The sequence below is a fragment of the Procambarus clarkii genome, chromosome 53 (genome assembly GCF_040958095.1).
Source record: "Procambarus clarkii isolate CNS0578487 chromosome 53, FALCON_Pclarkii_2.0, whole genome shotgun sequence".
NCBI lineage: Eukaryota > Metazoa > Arthropoda > Malacostraca > Decapoda > Cambaridae > Procambarus > Procambarus clarkii.
In genome coordinates, this window is record NC_091202.1 from 28,910,255 (window position 1) to 28,935,733 (window position 25,479).

At 35.6% G+C, this 25,479-nt stretch overlaps 2 protein-coding genes across 5 annotated transcripts in view; both read right to left on the reverse strand.

The window, feature by feature from the left end:
- LOC123767145 (lachesin) overlaps positions 1-6,976 on the reverse strand; it is a 51,465-nt gene extending 44,489 nt beyond the window's left edge. Inside the window, exons 1-2 of one of the 3 annotated variants that reach the window (XM_045756681.2) lie at positions 6,908-6,976; positions 4,807-4,951 (exon numbers count right to left, since the gene is read on the reverse strand). In XM_045756681.2, the coding sequence (XP_045612637.2) occupies positions 4,807-4,849 (43 nt within the window). In that variant the 5' untranslated portion in view covers positions 4,850-4,951; positions 6,908-6,976. Of the gene's footprint in view, positions 1-4,806; positions 5,226-6,907 lie in introns of all 3 variants that reach the window. The other 2 variants (XM_045756680.2, XM_045756682.2) reach the window with 2 other exon arrangements.
- Positions 6,977-16,796: 9,820 nt separating this feature from the next.
- The window catches only part of E23 (Early gene at 23), an 88,645-nt gene continuing 79,962 nt past the window's right edge, over positions 16,797-25,479 (reverse strand). For both annotated transcript variants that reach the window (XM_045756679.2, XM_045756677.2), the window contains one exon: positions 16,797-24,722. In XM_045756679.2, the coding sequence (XP_045612635.1) occupies positions 24,515-24,722 (208 nt within the window). In that variant the 3' untranslated portion in view covers positions 16,797-24,514. The remainder of the gene's footprint in view (positions 24,723-25,479) is intronic.

Consider the following 25,479-nt stretch of genomic DNA (forward strand, 5'->3'; position numbering starts at 1 on the left):
TAAGTATTAACCCAGACGTTAATTTGTTTTATAATAATAATAATATACACACAGAGGACTACAGATAAGGAGGGAGGGAGGGAGGGAGGGAGGGAGGGTAAGAGAGAGAGAGAGAAATCCTCTGGCATACAATTGGCTACAGTCTCATCTTGTTCCTTATATGATTGTTACCTAATGTTGTTAATGAATAAAGGCTATTCCTACTTTTGCATGTAACAGGCTCAACTTAGCTGAGGTAGGATAACAGCTCTCGCTTGCAGTTTCACTAGGAACCTCATTTGACTGCCCTTATATTAGTCTCAGTTTAAAAAAAATGCCGTGGAGTGAGAGGAAGAGAAAGATAGTGAGAAAAGGCACATTCTCAAAGGAGCTTGTCCCAAAATGAGAAAAGTTTAAAAACAAGCTATCTCTCTATGGTAATCAGAAGCATGAGAAAAACTTACAACAGGAAGAGTTATCTCAAAGGACTTGTGGTGCCTAGTTAAAGACCCGCTTGGTTATTCATCAGGACACAATCTCACCACAAGATTACGGAAACATCAACAAAATCTCGTAGACTTGAGGCAAAGTGAAATTCAGATCAGTTGCTGCATCTATCATCAGTCTATTATGCTGGAAGCAGGGAAGGGGAAAGGAACTATCAAGGGGACAGCGTCAAGTCATTACGACTATATAGCACTGGGAAGGGGTCAGAATAATGATTTGGGATGGGACGGAGGAAAGGAATGGTAACTAAACAGGAACAAAGTCTCACAAAAAAATATATATCCAAGTCAAAACAAGAACCAATCTTTAACATTAAGAATAACATCTATTAATTATAGTATGAATAACACACTCCTGTAGTTAACAGTAAAGCATTTACTGGAAATCTAATCTGCGTTTTAATCAATTCTCGGCTGTCACTCGAGCTCAATGTTAGGTGGGGGGATATTGCCTCTCTCAGCTCTCAGTTTGTGTACACGACATGCAATGGACCACAATACCCTGCTCTCAAGTGATGGAGCAGCTATTTACTAAACGTTTGGTTTCGGTAGGTGCCTTACATATTATATATATATATATATATATATATATATATATATATATATATATATATATATATATATATATATATATATATATTTATATATATCTATATATTTATATATATATATATTTATATATATATATATATATATATATTTAAATATATATATATATATATATATATATATATATATATATATATATATATATATATATATATATATATATATAATATGTAACTGTATAACCTTGTATAATAAAGTGTACAACATTAAAACAATATTCAACATAAAATGTTGAATATAACCGAAAGGGTAAGATTAATGATTCTCAGAAGAATCTTCTCAATATTTCTTACGTGTTTCTTCACTGTCAAAGGAAGTTGAAAAATTAACTCTCCAAAGTTAATTTTTACACTTTATCATACTCTGACGCCTAGGGATGCATTACGCAAGGAACACCTTACATTTCATAAACAATTGAATCGTGTTTAACATCATATTATATAATCTTTGGGTGAGGTGGTGGATGAATGCCATAACAAGGGGGGTTATTAAATATATAAATGCATAAGTGGATCAAGGGGTATCAATGAATAAATGAATCAGGGGGGGGGGGGTATTAGTAGGGTCATTGGATGCTGTGTCTGCGTTGGCTCTGAGTCTCGAAGTGTATGTACACTTCAAGACGTTTTTTGCAGTATTAATTGGCTTGCAGCTCTCAGACGTCGTATATACATGCAACACCAGCCCGTTCTCGCGAGCGTTGCCCAACGTCAAGGAACTGTCGTACAAAAGTGCCTTTGTCCTAACCTACCAGAGGACCCACGCATCGAAAACGGGACAATATGTCAATTTTTCGACCTGCTACAATTTAGTATTACAACAGTTTTTGTCCATAACCAAAGCTATACGTCAAAATGCGACGCTTTATTAGGAGGGCGGGTATACAACAGTGAGAGAGAGAGAGAGAGAGAGAGAGAGAGAGAGAGAGAGAGAGAGAGAGAGAGAGAGAGAGAGAGAGAGAGAGGAGCGCACAGACCCAGCGGAAGCGAACTTGGCACATCTGCCACTTCAGCTCACCCTTCAATAAGGACACCACTGGTTGGCTCACTGAGCTTGTCCTCCACTCCAGCGACCTCCACCCCGTCGGGTTTACGCCTCTCCTCGACTCATTCAGTGCGTCTTTCTGACGTCCTGGTCACGACGGCCCATTATTGGCCCAACCTCCCACTTCATGCAGGGCAATTGCTAAAAAAAAGGGGTAGTTTTAACAGCATTGTAGGCCCCTGGGGAAAGTAATGCAATGGAGCCCCTCTTCCCAGATGGGCCCTGAGCCCCCTACCCAGATGATGGGCCCTGGGCCCCCTTACTTAGATGATCGACTCCGTCTGTACGCTAAAGAACAGGATTATCCTCATATAATTATGACAGAATTATTTATACAATAAATAGAATTTGAAAGGGAATTGAATCCGAGGCTTTTCCAGCGAAAAGCCCAGTGATTATCTACTATGCCAAGAGATCTCATGAACAATATGGCAGCATGGGGCTCCCTAGACTCGTGTGGGACCCTGAGGCCCCACATTGATCCAGTGTGGGCCCGACGTCAGCGTCGTCGTCTACCCAGAAACATCGTCGTCTACCCTAGAAACATCGTCGTCTTTTGGTGTGTGGTTTAGCCTCCACATCTTCAGCCACGTTATTGTGACTCCTCGTCTGCAGCCGGAGTGTATCTATACATGGACTTCCAGTAGGTATATTCAGACTAGTGGTATATCGTTCCATAGTTTGGTATTTCGTTTTATTTCATTTTTTCTTTCCTTTTTATCAGTATGCTTCAGACTGACAGCTGAGTGGACAGCGCTCGGGATTCGTAGTCCTGAAGTTAAGGGTTCGATCCCCGGTGGAGGCGGAAACATATGGGAAGAGTTTCTTTCACCCTGATGTCCAAATTCACCTAGCAGTAAAATTGATACCCGAGAGTTAGACAGCTGCTACGGGCTGCTTCCTGGGGGGGTACGTAACAAAAAAGGAGGCCTGGTCGAGGACCGGGCCGTGGGGACGCTAAGCCCCGAAATCGTCTCAAGATAACCTCAAGAAACTGCGTTAAGACCAGGTGGACTGGAACCAACTCAACGACTCCAAGAGATTTGATGAGACACAAGCTACGTCATTCACTTCAGTAATTCAACAGCATTCCTATTCATCCTCAGATGAATTCATATTCATCATCAGTATGCATCCAGATGTATGCTGATACACCTGCATGGTGTTCCAGCAGACACCTGGATTGTGCTACTAAATCTGGAATACATTAGCAGATTACACACGGTACAAAGGGTTACATATGGTTACATACACAAAAGTATGTACATTCTTCAAGTATTATATGTAATATCTAAGATAACAAAAAAGATAGTTCCAAATAGTACATTATTTATTAAACAATGTATGACGAAGGAACGACTGAATGACCTTAGCTAATACATCATTGATAAATCAAGACAAGAAAAGTGAATACAATTTTTAATATGTGCTTGTTTACTATAATATATAGTAATATGTATAATATATTATATATTATACATATTACTTATTATTACATATATTAATAAATATTATTACATATATATTATAGAGAAATTTACTCGAAATCCAATGGATGACATCATCCAAATAATTAGAACTACAATCGCTTCATAAATATGTTTAACTAGATCTGGTTTTATGAGGATTTTAGCAGAACTAATGAAGAAAGATTTTATATATTGTGGTGAACTTTCTAATCTCCTTTACACCACCGCCCAAGGGATGGGTATGAGGTGCATAATAAATCAAGAAATTGAATTGAATTCTCGTAACATATCCGGAGCTTGTAAATCTGTGGGAAAAGGAGAACAATCCCTATTGCACAAAACATTGACGGTGAAATCATATTTGTGTGATATTGGTCAATCCTCCTGTTCTTGCCTCGGCTACAAACTACAGGCTGTCAGACCAGATATTTAAATGCACAGAATTCTGTCATACGCCTTGTTGTCATTCCGTTTGTTTCCATCCCCTTCTCCGTTGCCCCCTCTCCTTTTTTTCCCCTTCTTCTCTCCCTTTCTCTGCGTTCCCCTTCCTTGTCCCAACTATTTTTAGACCCTTTTCCCTACCATTAAAGCACAGGATTTTTTTTCACTTTGAATTTTCGTGATTCACGGAAATTTTATGATTGCTGCGGGAAAGTGGAGTTGATGGGTTTAAATATCTGTTACATATGTCTATGTGAATTGAACGGTTAGGTTACGAGTCTTTTTAGCTTGATACACGTTATAGTAACATTTATATTCAGATAACCATCACGATAAATAACCCAACTCACGCATGAAATGATTGGAAAGAGGCAATGTTTGTGCCCCCAACCTGGGACCTTATCAAGACACAACTGCAAATTGAAGCTAAGTGTATACACACTTCTCAGCATTTGCGTATACAACAGCTTGTTTGCTTGAACGCCCCGAAGGCGTATATTTGTTCGATTGTGTGTGTGTCCAAACGGGTATATATATATATATATATATATATATATATATATATATATATATATATATATATATATATATATATATATATATATATATATATATATATATATATATATATATATATATATATATATATATTTGTGATGCATCTGCATGGTTGTTTTTGTGTATATCTATAGACCTATATATGTGTGTGTGTCAATGAAGATATATACTATTACAAGAATGTATACAAATGGACTCACCAACCAGAAGCAGCAGATGGGAGAGGGTAGGTGTTAAGACCATATTCTCCTCTCTGCAATGCGTTAATGCTATGCAACGTATTAATAGGCCATCAATAACACAGTCACTTAAGTGTCTCACTAAGGCGCCTTGCACTAGTTCTCACTTGAAAAATTCATTATTGTTGACTAAATGATAAATAATTATTTCTGATATATATAGACACGATAACCTTTTTTTCAAATTGGTCTATTTCTTCTCTGCTTTTTTATGTTTAGTTCCAAGAATGGTTTTAAGCATTTAATATTTGTACTAAGTCATGTGGTAAGTTTTTCTCAAATTGCTTTTTATTCCCTTCACCGAGGTTTTGGGTCCCAATAATATATATAATGTGTGTGTGTGTTACCAGCTGGGGGTTGTATTTGTAGGGACCCTCGGCCTGGAAGAAGAGGATATATAGCACCCTGGGAAGCCTTGTGGGGCTCCCACATATTGTCTTCTCCAACCTTCCCTAATATATTTCTAAATATTTTTTTTTATTTCTAATAACATTTCAAATGTTCACAAAATGGGTTTCATCATTGTAAACATACAAATTAGAAAGTTAGTTGTCACAGACTCTGTGTGTGTGTGTGTGTGTGTGTGTGTGTGTGTGTGTGTGTGTGTGTGTGTGTGTGTGTGTGTGTGTGTGTGTGAGTCTAAACATCAAATAGTAAAATGACACGAAAGTTCCAAAAGTTTTCGAGTTTTACCACATTATCAAGGAAATACAGCATTGTATGTCCTGTATTTCCTTGATAATATGGTGAAAAACAACAGCGTTCGGAATTTTCATTTCATTTTCCTAATCGATAGATAATCATAACAAAATCTCGTGTTTTCTTATTATTGCTGAAAATTATATATATATATATATATATATATATATATATATATATATATATATATATATATATATATATATATATATATATATATATGTCGTACCTAGTAGCCAGAACTCACTTTTTGGCCTACTATTCAAGGCCCGATTTGCCTAATAAGCCAAGTTTTCCTGAATTAATATATTTTTTCTAATTTTTTTCTTATGAAATGGTAAAGCTACCCATTTCATTATGAATCAGGTCAATTTTTTTTTATTGGAGTTAAAATTAACGTAGATATATGACCGAACCTAACCAACCCTACCTAACCTAACCTAACCTATCTTTATAGGTTAGGTTTGGTTAGGTAGCCGAAAAAGTTAGGTTAGGTTAGGTTAGGTAGGTTAGGTAGTCGAAAAACAATTAATTCATGAAAACTTGGCTTATTAGGCAAATCGGGCCTTGCATAGTAGGCTGAGAAGTGCGTTCTGGCTACTAGGTACGACATATATATATATATATATATATATATATATATATATATATATATATATATATATATATATATATATATATATATATATCGCCCAGGAAACAAAACTAAATGACAACGTCTGATAATATTTTACATATGTCTCCATTGCACATATAATTAATTATCACTGCTGATAGATAACTTTTCCCTGATTAATTTTTCATCAATATGCTATACAGGTTTCTTGATTTTCTTTTCAACATTAACGAATATAATTTGAGGGTAATTACTTTTCCTCAGAGTATAATGAAATGATAAAAATTACTTAAAACCTTTTCACATAAAAATATCTTGTTCTGATGTTAGATAAATGAAATGTTTTATATTATTTGTTATATATTATTATATAATAATAATTATATATTATTAGTTATAGATTATTGTATATCTATATTAATATATTATAGTTATTATTATATAATATATAACTTAATTAACAACGTTGCGGAAGGAGGTAATTATTATTTTCATGACGCCAGGCACTTCAGTTTGACAATCTATTACGTATGGAGTAAAATATGATACTTATACACTCGGGAAAAATTCACTTATTATTGTTTCTCAGTTGGCTATATATAGGTACATATAAACTTGCCCTTTTTAGGGCTTTAAATGCTCTAATGAACACCAACGTCGCTTGTTTGATCTATAGAAATGTAACTTTTTGCTTTTTACTCGGTAAAAAAAATTAATAATATAGGGTTGTCAAAAATTTATCTATACAGCGAGTCGAGCTACGACAAGAGCTCCAGCTAAAAAGGACGAGCACGGTGCTGCCTCCCCAAGTGCCGTCAAGTCACTGAGGCTGCTAGCTCCCGTGTAGCCATACTCGGCCAAGTTGCACTGACGCGCATGCGTAGTTGATTTCAACTTTCTGAGTGTGTGTGTTTTTCCTTCTCTCTCTGTCTCGGTCTTGGCTATTATTTAATTGCATATTTGGTTTTCTTTATTAGCAACTCGGTGGGAAAATAAATGGCATGCAATGACGGCGAATATGTGCAAAACTAAGCGATCTGTTTGTCACGCACACACGTACACACACACACACACACACACACACACACACACACACAATTTGTTGATTGACGGTTGAGAGGCGGGTCCAAAGAGCCAGAGCTCAACCCCCGCAAACACAACTAGGTGAGTACAACTAGGTGAGTACACACTCACACACACACACACACACACACACACATATATATATATATATATATATATATATATATATATATATATATATATATATATATATATATATATATATATATATATATATATATGTGTGTGTGTATATATATATATGTCGTACCTAGTAGCCAGAACGCACTTCTCAGCCTACTATGCAAGGCCCGATTTGCCTAATAAGCCAAGTTTTCCTGAATTAATATATTTTCTCTATTTTTTTTCTTATGAAATGATAAAGCTACCCATTTCATTATGTATGAGGTAAATTTTTTTTTAATATAGTTAAAATTAACGTAGATATATGACCGAACCTAACCAACCTTACCTAACCTAACCTAACCTATCTTTATAGGTTAGGTTGGGTTAGGTAGCCGAAAAACAATTAATTCATGAAAACTTGGCTTATTAGGCAAATCGGGCCTTGCATAGTAGGCTGAGAAGTGCGTTCTGGCTACTAGGTACGATATATATATATATATATATATATATATATATATATATATATATATATATATATATATATATATATATATATATATATATATATATATAATTCGTTAATCTAAGGATCTTCTCAACCCTGACACAAATTAATTAATGAGTTCTCGGCGAAGAGAAGCTGCAATTCCAGGAAAATAGAGAAGTAGGAGAACTAGTCTCTCGTTAGCGTGATGTCCTCCTTGAGTGTGAAGGAAGTCCTGTCTCTTCCTCCTCCTTAGTTTTATTTTTGCCTCTTGTGAGACCTCGTCTAGGTCACCTCTTAGTCATACAAAGGGGTTTTCTTCCTGAAGTTGGTGTTCGTTGCTTTATAATTCTTTTTTAGTCTTAAAGCTAAAGAATAAGGTAAAGATTTGTTTGAGTAATAGCGGATGGATGGAAGAGTAGAGTATGAGTAAATATTCGTCGGATTGTAATGTGCTGTACTATGAAGCCTTCTTTCATTTTCTTCTGTTTAGACTCTTGTGTCTAGAAACCTGAATTCACCTGAGAGCCGCTAGCATTAGGGGTGTTTGTAGAGGACAGGATTCTGGCGGCTTGTTAAAGGTTCCCTCATTTGGCCTGATGATCTTTTCCAACTCTTATTATTGATCAGAGTTTTGACATTTACGACTTCGGCCAGTAGGCGGTTTCTTGATTTTGTATTTATGTGGGTGAAAAGGCATCTCCCGTTGTTAGTCCTACGCTGTGGCTTCTTGAACTTCAAATCGTTGCTCCTTGTGTTATATTTTTTGAGATATTGTCTGGATCAACATCCTCCAAATTGTTCAGTATTGTAAAAGTTTCAATGAGATCCGTCCTGTCATGCCTGGTTTGCAGTGTTGTTAGCCCTGTGGCCCTCAACCTTTCCTGATAAGTGAGTTGACTTAGCTCTGAAATGATTTTTATTGCCCGGTGTCGCACTTTCTCCAGAGCAGTTATGTCTTTCTGGAGATAGGGTCCCCATGCCTGGATGCAATAATCTAGGTGGAGACGCACCAGACTTATACAGTTGAATGACTACCTTCTTTTCCTTAAAGACAAAAGGTACGCTTGATTATTCCTAGGGTTTGGCTAGCTTATTTTTACTCCTCCCCTCCCCCCCCCTCCCGTCTTGTGCAACTTTCAGTGAATGAAAGAGACATAAGGTTAAAAGACCTTAGATTAAGGACCTGCCCGAAACGCTGCGCGTACTAGTGGCTTTACAAGATTGTAAATACTATGCTATGTATTCTCACAAACCCAATGTACCTTCTTGTATATAAAAATAAATAAATAAATGATTGATTCTGACTCAAAGGCCCTTTGTTTGGTCAATCTGCTGCAGGGTAATACTGTTGATTTGGTAGTTGTGGTGTGGGTTGTTATGCCCTGCATTTTGGGTCTTGCATTTATCGATATTAACAAGTATTTGCCAGTCTTTTGAACATATGTGGTGTTCATGTAGATCTCTTTGTAAGGTCTCAATGTCTTTTTCCCTTCCCACTTTTCCATAAATCTCTGTGTCATCTACAAATTTGATGATGTGATTTGTAATGATCATAACTATGTCATTGATGTATATAACAAAAAGGGTTGGCCTCAAAATGGACCCCCTGTGGTACCCCACTTACCACATTTCTCCAGTCAGGTTCGTTCCTATCTAGCACGACTCCTTGTTTTCTTTGTTTTAACCATTGGTTAATCCATTCCAGTATTAGCTTATTTATTCCATATGCGTGTAGTTCCCTTGTTAGTCTTTCATGTGGTCCCTTGTCAAAGGTTTTAGCAAAGTCCTTGTAAACTACATCAACCGGAAGTTCTATGTCTGAATAGCTGAGTTACCGATTCCAAAAATGTGAGAAGGTTTGTGAGGCAGGATCTATTTTTAACAAACACACGAGTCGTTGATATTACTAGATTGCTCTCTGTGAGATATTGGATGATCCCCCTCCTCTTAGGATTTTCAAGCTTGCAGATGTGTGATGTCAATCTGACCCGAAGGTAGTTTTCTGCCGAGCACTTTCTGCCTTTTTAGAAAATAGGGGTGACATTTGCATATTTCCAATCTACGGAAACTATCCCTTGGTGCAGGGATTTTATGAAAAGAAGTTTCAGTAGTATGCATAGTGCAATTGCCAGTTCATTTACGACATTGGATTGAATTCCATCAACACCTGGGGCTTTTGAGTCGTTTAGTTTGCCAATGCTCTTCCTGATTGTGTTGCAGGTTACGTGTATATCCCTTAATTCGTTTCCCTCGCCTCCTTCAAATGTGTTGTGGGTGATGGGATGTCATCCAATCTTTCTAGTGTGAACACTGATGTAAAGTATTCATTCAGTGTTTGCTGCCCTGGTATAATTAGTTATGACTTGGTTAGTCTCATCTTTTATTGGATCATATCGAGTCTTTTGTTTTGGTTTTACTTCGTATATAGACATAAAATGACGTTGGTTCTTCCATTATGTTTTGCGCAAGTTTTCTTTCATAGTTTGTTTTGGGTGATCTGATTTCCTGGGTGGCTAAATTTAATGCCCTTTTATATATCTCATAATCTATGAGGGTGGCTAAATTTAATGCCATTTTATATATCTCATAATCTATGATGTCAGTCGTGGAATTATAAAGGCTCCAGAGGTTCCGATTAGTTAACACAGCTGTGTTCACTACTTGAGTCATCCATCTTGTTCCCGTTCTTCTCTCTCCTTTTTTGGCACATTTTTGAACGAGTTCAGTAATGACCTTTTGGAAATTTCTTCATGATGTTTCCATACCCTGATCACCAATCAGCTCCCTCCAGGAGGTGTTTCGAAATGTTTGTATCACTCGTTTCTACTGTAAACCTTAGGTTTGTATAAACCGTATTTGCCCAATTAAAGCAATGTTCGAGCTCTTGCCTTCCACCTGGCATTATTTTAAAAATGACCCCAATATAGCGTAGGTTTCATTTTCTGTGACCGCTGTATTCGAACTGATTCAGACACTGTGTGGACACATTTTTCGGCTATTGCCACACTACTTGATGCCCCCTATTGTTGTACCCTTTATTTGTCTGAAGGCTCTTTAGTCGAATGTTTGTACAGTGTCCCTCATTACATGGAGGACAGCTTTTTTAGTAAGTTCATTCACGGGTGGCCTAATTACTCCTACTGCCTGCCTAAGATCCTGCCTGATACTGTGTTTGATAAAGCCAAAGAATTCCGCCACCCTCCTGGCTGCTTCTCTCTGTTGTTGACATGCGAACTCATGAAGGATTTGGGTATACTTTGGTCGCTTTTCAAGGACAGAGGATACCCAAAAAGGATTCTACAGGAAGCAGCAAACTTACTTTCGACCCAACAGAGGCGGGACCGTCTGAGGACCGGACGGCAGCGGACTCCCCACTCCAGGATGGTGCTCCCATCAACGTATATTCCTGCAGCATCAAGAACCTACAGGGAGGTGATAAACAAACTTTGGCACTGGATGGAGGGCACCTTTAAGGAGCGCCCAGCGTGGCCACATTTCCCTTTGAACATCTCCTCTTCCTCTCTGAGAACCTGGAAAAGTTAAGGGGGACAGGATTATCAGGGGGAAAGGGAAAGCGCCAAACCATTACGACTATACAGCACTAGCAAGAGGTCGGGATAAGGATTTAGGATAGACGGGGGAAAAGGAATGGTACCAGACCACTTGGACGGTGAAAAGGGGGGAGCCTACTTGCACGGTAGGCTACTAAGGGCATGTTGCCCTACTCACCCTCAGTAGAAAGGGGGAGACCGCGAATTAGAATAAAATCTATTCTAACCTGGTGCAAACCCGAGGGACAAACCCGAGGGACTCCTTAGTTTTGACTCCACCGCAGGTGGGTACTGGAGCTTCTAATAGTTATCAGTGTGTAAATAAATGGCATGCAATGGCAGCGAATATGTGCAAAACAAAGCGATTTTTTGGGACACACACACACACACACACCTACCTACCTACCTGTGTGTGTGTGTGTGTGTGTGTGTGTGTGTGTGTGTGTGTGTGTGTGTGTGTGTGTGTGTGTGTGTGTGTGTGTGTGGGGCCGTAGGTATGTATGCAGGAGTGTATGTATCTTTCTATCCATCTGTCCATTCATCTATTTATCCATCCATCTATATATCTATCTATCCATGTATCATGTCCCTTCCTCTTACCCTGCCCCCTCCTCACCCCTCCACCCTCATCGTCCCTCATATTAGACTTGTGACACATGATAGGCAATACCAGAATCCATGATGGCGGTGTGTTACAGAGGTCCTCTTTGTCCTATGTGTTTTCTTATGCTCTCACGATCTTCTACAAAGCCTTGCATTGTATACAAGTCAGGGACTCCAGCCTGTACTTTAGTGCCCTTTGCCTGCCACCCTTTTCGTATGTTCTTTTTATCCATTATACTTATACATACTTTGTTATCTGAATTGCTCCTTTTTTTACGCTCGAAAATCTTTGCGCAGTAATGGCTTCATTTTATGAGCTACCCTGCTACCTTCAATTGTACCTTTGTTGTATGTTCTTTGTATGCACATTATTATTAATAAAGTATTATTATTATTATCATTATTGCTGCTGTTATTATTAAAGCAAAGCCACTGGAAGAAGAATAAATCCATTAGGAATTACATAGATTATGAGCTATACGAAAAGGCATTAAATTCTGCTAATGCCAGAAAGTCGGGAAATCAGATCAGAGGAAACTATGAAAAAACTTGCTCAAAACGTGAAGATTCATTATATTTTTATTCCAATGGAAGAAGTAAAACAAAGACAAAAGACTCAGTAACACCTTTAAAAGATGAGATCAATCAAGTTATAATTGAGGCTAAACTAGCAGCCAACATTGAATTAATACTTTACATTGGTATTCACACTAGAAAGAGTAAACATTATCCCAATAACTTCACAAATGTTTGAAACAGGTGAAGAAAACGAATTAATGGATGCCCTATAAAGTCCGAAAACATGCAGGAAGAGCATTGATACAGTAAATTATATTCGCTAATTACTCAACATACTCTAATTACCCAACACAAAGCTGCTATTAGAACAATATCTAACTCTGGCCCCAGCCATCACTCGGTACTCTTACTCAAATCTCTGAATATGTTAGCCTCTCATGTATATTATATATATATAAAACGCTGAACTGTAATGTCAATCCTCGGTCCGTCTAATTACCACAAGCTACACAAGCTTCAGAAAGCTTCCTGGCAATACATTAGTAATGAATAAATATGATATATTTACTCATTATAATGTTGGTGCTGAATGTACAACACGAAAAAACATAATTTTAATCTGAAAAAGTATCTTTTTATAAAGAAATTAGGCGAAAATAAAAAGCTGGTGACGCCAAATCAAGTCTACGATCCAAGCATCGGTTAGGTTAGGTTAGGTTTGGTTTGGTTAAGTTAGGTTAGGTTAGGTTAGGTTAGGTTAGGATAGGTTAGGATAGGTTAGGTTAGGTTAGGTCAGCCTAACCTAACATATCATATTTATTCATTACTAACGTATTGCCAGGAAGCTTTCTGAAGCTTGTGTAGCTTGTGGTAGCTTGTGGTAATTAGACGGACCCTCAATCCTGACCTTAAAAGCTTCCTAGAAGGTTGTAACAGAACCAATGAGCACTACACTAGAAACAAATACCTATTTGATATTCCAAGAGTAGGACTTAATCAAACTAGAAATAGTCTACAAATCAAGGGACCCAGAATGTGGAATGACCTTCCCAATCATGTTAAGGACTGTAACTCTCCCAACCAGTTTAAGATAAAAACGAAGTACTACCAAATTAACTCATGTAACCTACCTTACCCCTAAATGTCAACCCATGTCTGCTATTTTAAACAATGCTGTTTGCTGACCAAATTGTATAATTGCTATTTTCTGCCATGTTCCTCCCTTTTTTTATTTTTTATTTTCTCAACACAATTTATACTTTAATCTCAATTAGTTTTTAGTTTTAGTCGTAGTGTTTTTCCTCCCCGAAATGCTTTGTGTAATAGTGGCTTTAGGCATTGTATGTACTAGCTCTATCTATAAATCCATCAATGTTTGTATCTCACCTTGTATGTATGTACTTTACCTGAATAAACATTTGATTTTGATTTGATTTAAAGGACTCAAAAGGCCCCCTGATGTTGAGAGAATTCAATCCAAAGCTATAAACGAAATGGCTGGTGAACTATGAACTCTCCCTATGAAACTCCTTTTCAGAAAATCTCTAGACCAATGGATAGTGCCTCAGAATTGGAAATGTGTAAATGTCACACATCTTCAAAAAAGAAAGAAAGACCTCAGCAGAAAACTACCAGCCGATCAGCCTAACCTTTCATGTCTGTAAGCTTATAGAGAATCTTAAGAAAAGGAATCATTGACCATCTCAATGTAAAATTCAGTAAAATTACACTCTAGTAAAATTGTGAAAAATCACTCTTTAGTAAATTCAATGCATGGTTTTGTTAAAAATAGATCCAGCCTTACTAACCTGCTCACTTTTCTAGAGACGGAATCAGCTATTCAGATAAAGGACTTTCAGTAGACATAATATACATGTACTTCTCTAAAACTTTTAGACAAGATACCACAAGAAAGACTGGCAAGGAAATTACAAGCACATGGAATAAATGGTAAAGTATTGGAATGGCTTAAACAATGGTTGAAACATAAAAAGCAAATGGTCGTCCTAATTGGAAACGAATCTGAGGAAAAATGTGGCATGTGGGGAACCACAAGGTTCTAAGGGTCAACCCTTTTTTGTCATCTAGCGAATCTAGTATCTAATAGACACAAAGATTTATGGTAAAGTGGGAAATGATAATGATCTTGAAGCCTTACAAATTGATCTACATAATTTCCACAAATGGTCAGAAGACAGGGCCAAATGCATTTTATTACCGATAAAAGGCAAGACCCCTGCATGTGGGGCATAACAACCCATGCCACGACTACAAAATTAATAACATTACACTAGAGCAGATTGATGAAGAAAAGGACCTTGGAGACAAAATCCACCACTCACTACGAGTTGCACAACAGGTGGGTGCAGCAGTCAGAAAAGCTTACCAAACTCTATGGATAATCAAGCGTAATTTTGACTATAAGGAAAAGAAGGCAATGGTTCAACCGTATAAATCTCTGGTGCGCCCCCATTTGGATTACTGTATCCAAGCATGGACACCTCATTTTCAAAAAGACATAGCTGCTCTGGAGAAGGTGCACCATCGGGCAACAAGAGTCATCACGGAGCTAAGTCATCTCTCGTATCAGGAACGCTTGAATACCATAGGACTAACAACACTGCAAACCAGGTATGACAAGGCAGATCTCAATAAAACTTTTAAAATATGGAACAAGCTAGAGGATGTTAATCTCGATATTTTCTCCAGAGTAACACAAACAAAGAGCAACGGTTTCAAGCTCAACAAGCCACTGTTTAGAACTGAGAACAGATGATGATTTTTCATCCACAGGGTTATTAACCCATGGAAGCACTACCTGCCAAAGCCGTAACTGCCAAAACTGTGCAATTTCAAAATATACCTGGAAAAGATCATCAAGGTAAATGGGGGAACCTTTAGCAAGCCACCAGCTTCCTGTCCTCGTTGAGGCCACTAGGGTTTGTGGCCCTCAGATAAATAAAGTATAAAAAAGGTGCAAATCCTTCAATGTTTGTGTCATATGCATACAGTATATGTACTCCTTCTAAAATTATTATTATTATTATTGTTATATTATTATTATTTTTATTATTATTATTACAACTGTACAAATCTGTGTGTCCAAGCATGGAGTCTGTAGTAGTAGTCCAAGCATGGACTACTGTGTCCAAGCATGGAGTTCTCATCTTCAGGACAAATCTGTTTCAGAGAGAATACAATGCAAAGCAACAAAAATTATCCCAGAACTAAGTCGACTCACTTACCAGAAACGTTTGAGGGCAACTTACAATACTGCAAACTAGACCTCATAGATCCTTGTAAAATACTGAACAAATTGGAGGATATTAATCCAGACTACTTTTTTAAAAGGTCATATGTAACAGCATCAAACTCTACTAGCCACAATGTAGGACAGAAAACAAAACAAAAATGAGATCCATTTTCATACATAGGATTATAAACCCATGAAATTGCTTACCTGCCCAAGTCATAAATGCCAAGATATTAGAGCAGTTCAAAATCAATTTGGAAAACTTTAAAGGAATAATGGGGGAACCTTTGACAAGCTGCTGTCTTCCTGCCCCTTTTGAGGCTAGTAGATAGATGATAGACCACAGGTAAATTCCGGAGAACAAACCCACTTGTATTATTGAGACCTATAGCAGTCCTCAAAATATTTTATGCACAATATCCTTTACACTATTACTGCTAATTTGTTTAAGTATCCAGCAGCAAATACATTATATCCTTAAAAATTGAAAATTTTCCACCTGTAGATAGGATCCAAAACAAGCTACAGAAGTCTGTTATAGTGAGACCTCCCTGTGCAATATATATTTAAAATCTTGTTATACCTCCATCTATTATATTGTAAATTTCCTTTAAAATATATGTTAACAAATGATATTACAGTACAATACTGCACGTCCATACAAAATAAAAGACATTATTTTTAATAAGCTTTTATTTCTGTTTTGTAGATGAAAAAAGGTTTCCTCAGTACATGTAATACATTTATTAATATTCATACAATTAGTAATTTGTGTATTTGGGATTACTATATATATTTGGTGAGTCACACGATGGGTGGGTCATTGACTGGATCACATTGTGAACAGAAAAGCTTTTTAAGTATTTCTTAGTTATTTTCTATAGTGCATTGTTCTTTTTCACCAGAACTATATAAGCATGATTGGACAATCTCCTGTTTGCATGAACTGCATCTGAAATCAAGTAATTTTGCTTCCCTTTTCTTTTTAGCTTCATTTTTCTCATTCAAATCTTGGGAAAAAATTAGGGTGACTGCAATACAAGAAAATGAGCCAATTTTTTGGCTTTTTTTTTTACCTATTTTCAACCAAATTCCAATGCATATTTTTACTATCCCTCATTAATATGAACTGTGAGTAGATTCGTGTAAAATAATTCCATGAGGAATTGAGTATTGCAGATATGAATCCTCACTTTTATATGCAATATTGTAACTGTAAACTGTTTCACGAAGACACATAGGAGATAACAATATTGTATTTCACTTTTTTTTGTATATGTTGGTTGCTTTATGATGTTTGCATAGAAAGCAGTAATACCATATGATATACAGAATATTGCAACCATTGCAAGTAACCAATATTATATCATATGTTATACAAAATACTGTATTGCAACCATAGCAAGTGACCAATATTAGTATAAAATTCAAGTTAGTTGCACTAATGGAGCTTCATAAAGTGTTATATATATATATATATATGGACACAAATTATCAAAACAATAGACATTATACATAAAGTTAAGGATGATATAATGTCATAACAGATGACAATTCAGAACATGAGAAATTAAGTGAAAATGATTATGAATGTGTAATATTTGTCATATAATGATGCGAACTGTGAAGAACATTATCTGCATGATTTTTAATATGGTTGTAAATGATGATAATGTATTTAAAAAATAGCAATGATTATGTGAGAGATATGATATGGTCGTCTAAATGAAATAATTATAACAATAATTATAAAAAAATATGACAGATTCAACAACTACTGTTAATTAGACTATGAGCACCAATAATTACACTACAGTTGCTACAATTTTAACTAGTTTTATTTGTGATACAAGCCCAAAACTATAATCATGAAAGACTGTCTAGTTTCCAGATCTTTTGTTACCTTATAACATACATTTTATTTTGTTATAATCCCACTTATACCAACGAAAAGATGTAACTAAGCTTAGTGTTATACCTTTTAAATTTAGGGTATTTATTGTAATGCTATTTTCACTGTCAAGACTCTCTATTGCAATGCTGATAGCCAAGGTCCTTCATATTGAAGTGATAGCTAAGAATCTTGTACAATGTTGATAGCTAATTGGTTCTTCATATTGAACTGATAGATAAGAATCTCATGCAATGCGCTGGTGGTAGCAGGTTAGGATCTTAGTTGGAATGTAACATTGAAGGCTAAGAGGTTTTGCAATAAAATCAATATCTGAAGCCCCACCTGTAATTTCATGCTCATAGCCAAAATTTTAGTGCAATATTATGTTGATGACTACCAGTCTCTTGTAATGTTGTTCTAATAGTTAATAGTTTGAGACAATATCATACCAGTAGTTATACAAAAATCACCAAACTTTTATTAGCCTTCACTGCATATTAATGTCTTTTAAATTTTCAATAGCAATTATTTACCTCCAAAACTCATAAGTTTTTTGTTTTTAAATGATAACTATAGAGTTTCGTCACTTTTAAAAATATATATATATAATTGAAATGGTTAGTTTTATGAGTGATTAAATTTAAAAATTGCAATAATTAAATTTATATTATCAACAGAAAAAGAATTTGTATGAAATTTAGCATTTGGTTAAATATTTTATGACACCTAAAAGATTTAATCCATGCTAGATTAATGAGAATTTATGCAAAGAAATTTTATGTCACTTGCTTCCAATTAAGGCTATTCATAGACTTGTACTGTCTTCAGCTGGTTGCCAATAGTTCCAGGATTTTATACTGATGTTGGCATAGGAAAAATCTCTGCAGTTCTTTTGCTGTACTGTTGCAGGAAAATTAACTTGACATAAACTAAATATTAAAGTTGCTGCTCAGATATGACTCTTAAATTTTTATTATAGCCACATAAACCTTGCATGGTGTAAGAAACTCATATAAATGCAATGACATTAGAAGATACAGTAACTCAAAGCATCAATAAATATATTCTAGCCTACAATGACTGACTGGCATATTTTCTTTACAATAAATCCTAGTAAAATATGATACCCATTTTGTGGAACAGGTTTTTAGCTTTTGACATATTTAGAAATATTCAGAACATGAATCTGTTAATACATTCATGGTTAAGGATACAAAAATACATAGGAGAAAGGTGAGAAACTATGAAGTTTGTACGATTTTCAATGATATTTCCACCTTAACAGCAAGAAAGAATTAATTAGGCTTTGCTATAAAGCATAGAAACTGACAAATGCAACATATGCATTTACAGAGATCTTCAAAACTGGATGCATACTTGAGCAAAACTAAATCATGCATTTTTATTAAATTTGTACCCAAAACACTAACTCACTGAAATATAATACAATAGCCGAATGACATAATAGTCTATGTTTACTGATAAGGGCAATGATATGGAGCATGAACATCGTAAAAATCTTTTAATTTAATTTTCTATTGTTTTTCATAATGATTTGGTATGGATTTTTACCAGGTCTTCCCAATTTTTGCCTGTACCATCTTGATCCACTTCACCACCCCTGCACATCTTACACCTGAGAAACATCACATCATTCTTGGTAAAACTGTTGACTCACCTGAGCTTCAACTATGTATATTATTTACCAAAAGAAAACAAAAGAGAGGATAAAAAATATCTATCACTTGAATCTCTTAAGCCCGAGATGTGAAATCTTACTAAATAAATAAGCTAAGCTGCCTTGGCACAAAAGTAAAAATTGATAACTGTTAAGCCTCATGATATAGTGGTAAATAAATGTTTATAAAACACACACAAATGCAACATTGCACATCTTTTTTTTTGCACATTTTGACTGTATGGAGTATTAAATTTTCTTAACTCTGATAGGATCAGAGTTAGTTTAGTCCATTTATTATGCACCCCATACCCATCTTGTGGGTGGTAGTGGAAAGGGTTACAGAGGCACATAATGGGCTCAGGGACTGAACCCCACAATTCGTTGTGGGGTTCACAATTGAGTGTCACAATTGATATGTTTGTGCAGGACAAACATATCAATTGTCACACTAGCTCTCCACATATGTCAGTTCCTTAATTTAGAAACTGTACTTGTGGTCGCTCTTGAACCCATTGTTGATGTGACGACTTATACTTAATTTTGTAACTAGCTCATCAAGATTGTAACTTGCTTAGCTAAACGAATTGTGGGGTTCAGTCCCTAAGCCCATTATGTGCCTCTGTAACCCTTTCCACTACCGCCCACAAGATGGGTATGGGGTGCATAATAAATGGAATAAATTACCTCTGATAGGATCATCTTTATGAATACAGTAATACTATTCTGACTTTAATTCATGCTGTAAGATTTCACATTTCGGTTCCAACTTTTCTAATATTCATTATAACATGAAACAAAAGTTGGTATTATAAGACATTCTATTTATGTGTGCTAAACCTTCATAAATAAACTTCTTCACTAGAAATTTTCTCATGGCAAGTTCATATAAAAATGAAACTTACAAAGACGCCAACGCATAGGACTCTCCTGTAATATGATGCTGAAGGGATACCTTCATGAGCTTTCCAACTGGTAGATAGCTTTACTGGAATGTTAAGTAACTAGTCACGCAAGCTGTATATATTGTCACTTCACTGCCACAGGAATATAACTTCCGAACTAACAGTACGGGATGCACATCATTTCCGATAATGTGTTTGTGTGTATGTTTGGGAATGTTTTCTTCAACTTTATGCCTCTGTTTACCTAAAAGCAAATAAGAAACAAAGTAGTTAGGCAACTGTTTTGCTTGCATCCTATGAAACACCCAGTATTGGTCTTAAGGAACCTCAATAAGTCTAAGAGACTCACAGTCCTTAGCAATGAAAAATCACAATGCTTTAAGAAATTACGTTAAAGTAACTATGACTGAATATCTAACTTTTAGAATATATCTAAGGTTGTTCAGGCTCTCAAGAAAGAATAATTATATCACAATAATTGCATATCTCCAATTATGCAGCACAGAAAAATGATGCAACACCATTAAATGGTTGACCCCCTAATTATAATAACATGCATTCTAGTTTTTTTTATAGCTTTTTAACTTATAATGTTGATGCAATACAAGCACTCTATTTACTGGTCACATATGCCTACTTGCAAATGTGTGTAAAGTACTTGCCTTCTTGTGCATACACTACTGCACTTTTAGTTTTTGAACCCTGCCTTTCCAACAAATGGTTCTTTAATATTTTGACTCCCAACCTATGTTTTAAATAATATCTATAGACCAACTACAGACCATCTCCAGGACTCGATCCACAACCACTGCTGTCTAATTCCCACGTACCTTTTTACTACTAGGTGAACTCAGGCATTTGATGAAAGAAAATATTGCCCAATGCTTCTTTGCAGGAAATGCGGGGTTCGAGACTACAATCCCCATTTGTGAGCAAAGATTTGTCCACTGAATGTGTGTGGATGTGTTTGTGTTTGTTTCAGCTACTGCATCTTGCTAGTGAAGTGACAGGTTAAATTACAAAGGGTCTCCATTCTCAACTTTCCAACTGTATATGTTCATCTACAGACTACTCTTCTCCATTTTCTCTTCCAACAGTGTGATGGATATGGCTGTCATATTATTAAAAAATTCAGAGAAGTAATGTAGCATTATCCAAGTCTTGTCTGTCTATGTCAGTATCTGCCTCTGTTTATCTGAATGTCTCAGTCTGTCTCTGTCTGTCTCATTCTGTCTGTCTGTCCATCTGTCTTTCTAGCACTGTCTCTGAATCTCTCTCTCTGTCTGTCTCAATGTGTCTGTCTATCTCTTTCTATCTCTGTATCTGAGTCTGTCTGTCTCCGTACACACCAAGATGTGCTCTCAGGGTTGAGCTAAGCTCCTATTCCCGCCTTCAGAATGTTATCAGATTAATGCAATGACTCATTTCTCACGTGTTTATCATATTTACATAAAAAAATTTGTACTTCCTTAAATGCTTCCATATTAAATCTGGAAGTACTTAAGAATATTCCTGTCTTAATCCTTCCTTCATGGTCTGTCATTGTCACAGTGTTCATCACGTGTTAATTAATTTCTTCATGATTTACACACACATTTACACACACACATACACACATACATGTCGTCTAATAATATTACTGTGTGAATTTTAATGCTTTTCATAAACAATAGTAATTTGGTAGCCACATCACACTATTGTGAGTGAGGCCTCAAGTAAGTAGTCTGTAAGATACCTTGCCGCTGTACCACCGCCAGTGCACCATTGGAGACTCGAAGTATATAATATATATATATATATATATATATATATATATATATATATATATATATATATATATATATATATATACTGCATACAGTATTTCCTTTTAGCATTATAAAAACAGGAGTCCTCAACAGTGGCCCTTGTCATTAATTAAACCATAGCTTTTGTCCTATTTATGAATACATTGGAATTATCTTGGTTGGACTGAACTTTTACAATACAGTATATTCCAAATTGAAAACATATACTTTTTGCTATTTTGGCTATTTATAACATAAATATGTAATAAACACTAATACAGAAAGAAATATGGAAACAACTGCTTGGCTTTGTAATGACATTCGAAGCCTCTGATATCAGTTACATAATTTTATTGTGCAAATGTCTGTGTGACAGATTGGCATCCCTTCTCATGGCACAACTCCTTTTGATACAGATAATTTCACTCCCTGTAACATATACTGAAAGCATAACATTTCCGTTAGAATTTGCACTATATATAAATTTACAGGGCATGAGAAGAAATGGAATCAGTAATATAAAAAGTAAGACCCGTTTCTCTGTAAACTGACACAAGAGTCTAAAGTGAAACTAAGCTCAAGTTGTGACTGGTAACTAATGAAGATTCTCACGAAGAATATTAGCCATTATACTACTAATGGTTCTACATACAAAGATTTTCCTCTTAAGAAAATGCTTCTTATACCAGTAAAAATTATATGGTTAAAAAGAACCTGATGATGTCTTGTATGTGTCACATAGATTGGCACAACCACAGCTTCAGCCTCTGTTTTCTACCCTTCACTTTATCCAACACTTGTATTTATGCTCTCTACAGTTTAGGCATTTTGTTAAGCAATATTGGCAGTATATCATATCCTTCACTTTGCTAACTGTAGATTGTCTGCTCAGTTTTCTATTATTTTTTTTCAAAGCACCTCACATGCACTCTAATCTTAGAGTTAAATAGATTATTTAACACTTTTCTTACTAAAGTACCTTGCACAGCATTTCTTTTCTGTACATATGACCATAACACCACAAGAGTTTTCTTTTTTGTGCATTATTGTGCAAAATTACAATTCGTAATCCATTGATGAGTTTGACTTCAGCTAGTCAGTTACACATGCATTCAATGATCTCCATATGAGATCTTGAAATAAGTTTATCTTCTGATGCAATACACAGTTATCACAATGTTGCACTTGGTGACTTCCACATGCAATACAGTTATCACGGTCTTGCATCTGGTGACTTCCACATGCAATACAGTTATCACAGTCTAGCATCTGGTGACTTCCACATGCAATATAGTTATCACAGTCTTGCATCTGGTGACTTCCACATGCAATACAGTTATCACAGTCTTGCATCTGGTGACTTCCACATGCAATACAGTTATCAGTCTTGCATCTATTGACTTACATGTGCAATTCACAGTTATCAGTGAATGCAAAAGCTGGTTGTCTTTTAATTTCTTTTTCCTTCCTGGGTTTTGTATGTAGTGCTTTGTTTTTGTCTCTTCACCAGCAAATAAAGCATTCCGTATTTTCACAATTCTCATCGATTCTATAACAACTTATATGGATATACATTTTCCGGTTTCACATTTAATTGTAATACCAGTACAAATGTAATATATGGGGATGATTTAGAATGAAATTGTTCCTTTACTCTTCAGCTTATTATTGGAACCTGTGTTTGTAATTTGGAGACAATTTTTGCATTATAGAATCTTTTATAATCAGTTTATAAAAGTTTTGTATAAAACAAAAATCCTTGTGTAATTAAACTCAACTTGACAATTAGTTTTACATCTGTATCATTACTTTATTACTGTACATGATCTTGTACATAATAAAGAGCATGAATAATGTATGTAGCCTAATTAATTACAGTCAAAACATGTTCATTACAAATACCCTTTGAACCACATTTCATTCTTTGATCTAGTATTTCTTAATAAAGAAAAACCATAAACCAAGGTTTCAGTTTTTCTAACTGATGCATATATAAAAAGATGAACACTATTATAACATAGATCCAACTCTTGCAATGGCTTAATTTGGAACACTTTTTTTCCCTTTTCCTCTTGATTACCTGAATACACTTAAATCACTAGCAGTCTTTGAGTCTGAGAAAGTTAGCTGAATTCTTTCCACATAATTCATCAACTAGCAATGTTTACCAGCTGCTTCTCAGTCACAGTATGTGTGTGAGTGCATAAGTTAAAAGGTTCAGAGCACAGTATATATGTCTTCACACATGTTTCCTCCCTCACAGTTTGGAAGCAATCAGGTTAAATAGATCACAGCCTTGCATGATACAGCTTAGTTGCTCACCTGTATCCCATGCAACCTATTTACCTTCACCAAGGAACTGAAGAAAATCCTTCACCTTTATTTATCTTGCATAATTTTAGCTTAGTATTAGAACATACTATAAAAATCTGAGCATTATAAATCCAGAATGGATCAATTTGTGGAATATATTATATTTATAACTGATGCTACTTTGGGCGATGAAGGAATCTGAGCATTACGTAGGTCAGAAAACGCACTGCAATCATAAATCCAACAAGAATTGCAGTGTTAACCCAAAGAGGAAGAGGTTCTCCTCTCTCTGCCAGAATTTCATTTATGGGAATGGAATGGGAATCCCCATCAGAGGGCAAAATTTCAACACAGCTGTTGAAGCGTGAATTCTCTGTCGAACAACTGAGGAGAGAAAAAAATAAAATGTTAAGTAATTTTCCCAGCAAATTTTATTATAATTTACTTTCTATGCTAGACATTTATTGAATTACATTTTCCAGAAAAAACAATATGAAAGGTGAAAAGGAGAAATTTAGAAATCACAGATCCCCAGGTGCATTTAGAGATAAAAATAAAAAGAGGCATGATAGGAACCAAGCTGGAAATGTATGAAACAATATGGTCTATTTTGGCTACCATTTTAGGTGATTCAATATCAATAGCTAGAAGTATAAAAATTCTATATAAACAATGTGCAACAAAAGAAAGTAAAGGTAGTATAAAGTATAATTCCAAAATGTTATACTTAAAATGCTGCATGCAATTATTAGTTTTATACAAAATACAGATATTTTACCTTCTAAGTAATCTTTATAATCTAACCCTCTGTATTTTCAATAAATCAAATATTATTATTATTAAGAGAATAAAGGTTTCAAAGAGTAAGGGATGATGGTTGCTGAATGGAAAAACATCTGTGGTAGGATTTGTTCTACCTAATGGAATACAGACAAAATATGATAATAGTTTTGGAACATCATTTCCCTTCTTTTATTTATCATTTAGCCAGCAGTTCTTATTCAGTGCAATAAAGTTATTTGTTTTCATACTGCTTGCCCTATCCAGATGGATGTTGATGCAAGGCCGTTCCGATTTATATCCAATTATTTACACCTGTGTCCTTATATAATCTATGAGTGAAATCTTCCAGCACTTATAA